Raw genomic sequence first — 4,936 nt, 5'->3', positions numbered from 1 at the left:
ATCAGCCTTCAGAGTAAGCTAGGATATTGCCTCTAAGATCAAAAAAATCACCAAAAGACAACAAGAATTTGAATTTCGTCATGATTTTATCGGATGCGACTACGCTTATGACTATTGAGACTAAGATAATATGCTAGTATCTTATCCATTCGTGAGACTTATTCTCGTCGCTAATATGCTCGGTGCTAATATTCTCGATGCTCAGGAAAGAGCCCGTTCCCTCATATTATAACCCTTTGGGGAAGGAACCGTGCTCTCCCCGCCCACATTGTGTGTTAGTGGTTATAATAATTATATTATACATTATCATATAAATATTTTTAATTGCTCATGCATTCAAAATTGCTTGTTTTCAATCTGAATTCTTACAACATTCCTCTCTTTCGATGCATGTTCTCGATGCCAGCAAGCAAAGAAATCCAAGCTGGATGCAACATCGAAGGATGATGACACCTTTATTCATATAATTGTCGTCCATGTGACAATATTATATAGACCTCTTGTGAGCATTGCCTTATTTATGTATTTGTTGGGCTTCAACTTCCAAATTATGGACATGACTAAGTTAGTAATAAATCACCTCCCTGACATTCACAAGGAGGATCGCGAGTCCGAATGGACCTTGTGTTGCATCTCATGTCCATATTTTTACTCATTCGTTGTTTTTCTTTAAAATGCTAGGATTCACGTTCAATTTTGAGTTAGCACTTAAGTGCTAGATGATGGAAAGGCTGTCTGTCGGTCGTAAATCTAGTTTTAATGTAGAGATATTTTAAATACCCACTTTCTAGGAGGTGCTTTCAGCCAAGTAGGAAGACTTCTCCTATGAGAAAGAGAATTCAAATTTCATGCAAGGGGAAGGAGTGTTCATGAAAACCCGAATTGAATGGAAGAATTTTGACTTTTGACAAAATTTGAAGGTCACGAAAACGTGGACTTTTTGTGCAAATTATGAATTCCGTGAGAAACTCCAAATTATTGGAATTCTATCTACGATTTTATGAGCTTGGATTTTTTGAAAGTCTTCCAAAAAATATTTTCTAAAAGCACCCACTAGAGGGCCGCTTACTATGAATCTGTAATTATCGCTTGCCTTGAGGATCCATCGAAGGAGACTTCGATTTATCTACCTCAGAGCCGGAGATTTCGGAATCCAATATTGTCTGGTTGTCAATCGCGTGACCAGGGCCGATCTTGTGCCGATCGTCATCACGTTACGGGTCAGCTCGACCATCTCTTTCCCATTGCACGGTCAATCATTTAGAGTGATCGATCAACAAGGAATGATCGTTGGTTCAAGGGGTAATGTCACAGCGTGTGTGCACGCTAATTCTGTGGTATTAACGACGTTCTCTCCCTGCAAGTTTGAAACACAATCGGCAGCTCAGCTCGAGTCATGCTGAGCTGGACGTTCGTGAGACTAGATGGTAGGCCATAAAAGAAACACTTATTAGTACCAGTCCAATGTTCCTGAAATAGGTGGTGTTGTAGCCTCCAGTTGGGTGGAACGCTTCCATGAGATCTCGCAAAGCTATCTGTGGCTGTGGAATGGCTCCCTCAAGCCAGTCTAATCACCACAACAACACATCGTTACTCTCTGAGCTTCCTGTGATTTCTGTGGATTCCACGTTTGGCATGACAATTAGACAGACGAATTGGCGGAAGAGAGGAAAATTTGACATTTCGTCATACCCAGCGCATTGTAGGAACCCACACGTTTATCGTAGCGCCACAGCCTTCTGTTGGCGAGGAAGGGGAATGCAGTCGTATTCGTAATATTTGCTGCTGCTGTGAAGTTTTCGATTGTGTATATCGAGGGATCCGGGGCGGATGTTTCGTCAATGACAACCTGCAATGTCTGGATCCCAGCAGAGACTTCAATGGGATGGTTCCTTCCAACAGTAATCACAATTTCCCGTCAATACCAATTCTACTTCCAAGCTTACATACCGAGAGGATGCGGTAGAAGTTGTTCACATCGGACTGGTTTGACATGTTGAAACTCGCGGGTAACATAGATGGATCTATGTTCAAGCCTCCTGCGTCCGAGTTCAACTGCGAGCAGCCACATACAATTGGTCAGTCAGTTGTTTCTCGGAAAGTGGCGCCCAATTGCCTTTGCGTATGTCCGTCGTGAAGATATAGAAAGATTGCCACAATTGGAGCAGCTCGTTCTACAATTTGAGAAGCGGTATACTATTGTTCATGGTCTTGTGAGCGAGCATTTCTACAAGTTTTCTTCAGGCCAGCGGATATATTTCAATATAGAACAGCCAAAGGCCTCAGTCCAAGAGGCAATTACGACTTCCCATGAGGTCCAATTGCAATAAAGGATTTTAAAGCCTCACCTTGAATCTTCAATGTGGGGAATGTTACAGGCCTGGTATGCTTGCCTGCTCCTCTAGGCTCTGGCCCTTGGCTTCATTTGCGCTGACTTGTAGCTCTATTTCTCTGAATTCACGCCAAGGTTGCATTCTTTTACATGCTAGCGAGGGCGAGAGAGAGAGAGAGAGAGAGAGAGAGAGAGAGAGAGACGGGGAGCGCGTGGGGATCGGGTAAGTACCTGGAGCTTGTAAGCGGCATCCGATATGGCCCAGATTCCTCCCTGCCAAAACGTGAGAAAAATAAGTAAAAGCATGTAGCAGGCATGATGAGGCATCGACACGGTTATTGCACTAAGTAATATCTCAGAGTACTATCGGGAATCAAGGTTGCCATTACAGTATAGCGCTTGCTAACAAGTTGCTATGTCGCTGCCGATCGGCTGAAAGTGCATAGAAACGTACCGCGCCATTGTAATTGACCCAGGCAACTGTAGGCGTTGATGAAGTATCTTTGACAGATCCATTGAGGCACTGATAATTAATCTCGATCTGCACCGATAGCGAAGGATCATTCAAAGGAAGTCTGAAGTGAATAGGAATTCCAAAGCAGGGGTTGAATTTTGGTTTCCCACTTGACCATAGACCTCGTTGGCCCTCGCTTCCAAGTCAAAGAAGGCGGCAAGAAACTTGATCCACTCTGCGCGCTGCAGGAAGAGACGACCTTTGAGTGTTTAGTCAGAAGGAGAAGCCCGTGAACTTTGGCCTCTGTTAGATGTTTTGGGTTGAAAGCCAAGGGACAAGACAATAATTTTTCATATCGAGGCAAAAGCATTGATGCGACATTGAATTTGATAAAATCATTAGATATCACCTTCAAAGGGCCTTGATCGCTCAAGGAATCAAAACTGATATAATTACTTGCATTCCCTGAAGGAACATTGCCCATCGAGCTGAATAGGCCTTGGAATGTCGAGGTGCTATTTGAATCTGTGACATCAATCGTGGGGATGGCTCCCTGGGAGACGAGCTGTAAGAGGCAGGGGGACGCCAAAGACGAGACGGCAATGCCTCTAAGCTTGTCCAAACTCCCAAGCAACTGCCACAAAAACCCAGGAGCATTATCGAGACGCTGTGGGCAGAAGTGTTTTTGAGAAGGCACAAGCAAAATATAGACTGCAGTCTGCCAGATCTGTGATTCGTGAATGTCCAGTGTATGGATGTGCTAACGAGTACCTCCAAAAAACCGACTGCGCAGCAACCAAGTCCCAGCACACACAAATTAAACATATAGGATGAGTGAGTAGGACGAGGAGCGTGAATTGCACAACGAATCGTGGGCTTTGAAGTTGTAAGCTCACCGGGGGCGCTTGTATCGATCGTGTAGTTGGACAGAGGTTCTCCGAAAACTGTGATATTCAGATTCCAATCCTTGCCGAAAGAGTCGACGGGTTGCTACGAGATCACGCCCAGAATCCAGATAAAAACAGTTAATTAGCGACCAACCACAATATAGAATCAATCACAATAATTCAATGTGCAACGCGTTGATAATGCATATGAATCTCCAGTGTTGGGCTAGTTGAGAGAGTAATGTTTAAGAATTAGAGGCCGGAGAGGAGAGAGATTACCGGTAGGAGAAGATATGTGAGGTTATAGAAGAGGTTCTGGACGACTTTGAAGTTGTGGCCGTAGTACAGGGAGAAGGAGGCGGAGGATTCGACAACGGACGTGGGAATAGGGAGCAGATGAGGAGGTGGAGGGGGATGGATAAGCTTAGGGGTTGCATGAGACGGCGAGTGGGAGCTTATGCACAGCGAGGGCAACAAACAGAAGAACACCAGGACCTGCGGCGCCATGGCTGCTGCGTGCTGCACGCCCATTATATGATATATATTGCCCGGTCGTTCACGTAACAAAGCAACGAAGTTTAGTGAAGAATATGACGCTGAAATTCACCCAAGTTGATCACCGATCAACCCTGAAACTTGAGATTGTAATCAATCAGTCGAAATTAGGCCAGAAGTTGCAATTCAAGACGAAGATGCATTGAGGATATTGCAATATAGCATACCTGTAATGAAATGTGCAATCCAAGACGAAGGTGCAACGAAACGTAGGAGTTGCAGCCAAGACGAAGCTGCATTGATTCATCAGGATATTGTATATCATACCTGCCATGAAAGGTGAGGTCAATACTGTCTCCGATTCACTTTCTCACAGTAAAATTCATTGCCTATCACAGAACTTCACACCCTTGTACTCTGTGATCTTTCTTCTACAGATAGCGTGTTCAAGTTTGAAGCCGCTAATTCCACATAACTTCATCTTTCTCACACTTTGCCCATCACTCACGGGCTTCCAATATTGTCAAATATTAAATGACGAAGAGAATGAGTGATCACACGCTCACAAAGCTAAAGAGCATACTCAAACCACAAGGGAGGAGAAACCGAGCCAGGGAGCCAACCCTAGAGATTTTGTAGCAAGAGTCAGAGTCTCAACATGGACCAAACCATCAACGCACATATAGATATATCTATGAGTACTCTAATAACAAAGGTCACATAAATCAGTCCTATGAAATACTCATTATGTCGTGTCAAGGCTCAAAA

General features: G+C 44.1%; 1 protein-coding gene across 1 annotated transcript; it reads right to left on the bottom strand.

Annotated features, from left to right (window-relative positions):
• Nucleotides 1-1,185: 1,185 nt before the first annotated feature.
• On the bottom strand, nucleotides 1,186-4,440 carry LOC147893977 (plant/protein). The gene is made up of 12 exons (XM_087386607.1): nucleotides 4,396-4,440; nucleotides 3,953-4,302; nucleotides 3,683-3,776; nucleotides 3,558-3,571; nucleotides 3,196-3,420; nucleotides 2,957-3,028; nucleotides 2,787-2,873; nucleotides 2,564-2,605; nucleotides 1,951-2,055; nucleotides 1,693-1,858; nucleotides 1,458-1,567; nucleotides 1,186-1,357 (listed from the first exon to the last, which is right to left on the bottom strand). The coding sequence occupies exons 2-12, from the start codon at nucleotides 4,202-4,204 to the stop codon at nucleotides 1,274-1,276; spliced, it is 1,251 nt and encodes a 416-aa protein (XP_087242733.1). The 5' UTR covers nucleotides 4,205-4,302; nucleotides 4,396-4,440; the 3' UTR covers nucleotides 1,186-1,273.
• Nucleotides 4,441-4,936: the final 496 nt, after the last annotated feature.

The sequence above is a fragment of the Dipteris shenzhenensis genome, chromosome 15 (assembly GCF_047967505.1).
Source record: "Dipteris shenzhenensis isolate YYH24624 ecotype China chromosome 15, Dip_SZ_1.0, whole genome shotgun sequence".
In the NCBI taxonomy this organism is placed as follows: domain Eukaryota; kingdom Viridiplantae; phylum Streptophyta; class Polypodiopsida; order Gleicheniales; family Dipteridaceae; genus Dipteris; species Dipteris shenzhenensis.
Note: the sequence above shows the minus strand (reverse complement) of the source record. Positions and strands in the feature narration are given on the sequence as shown.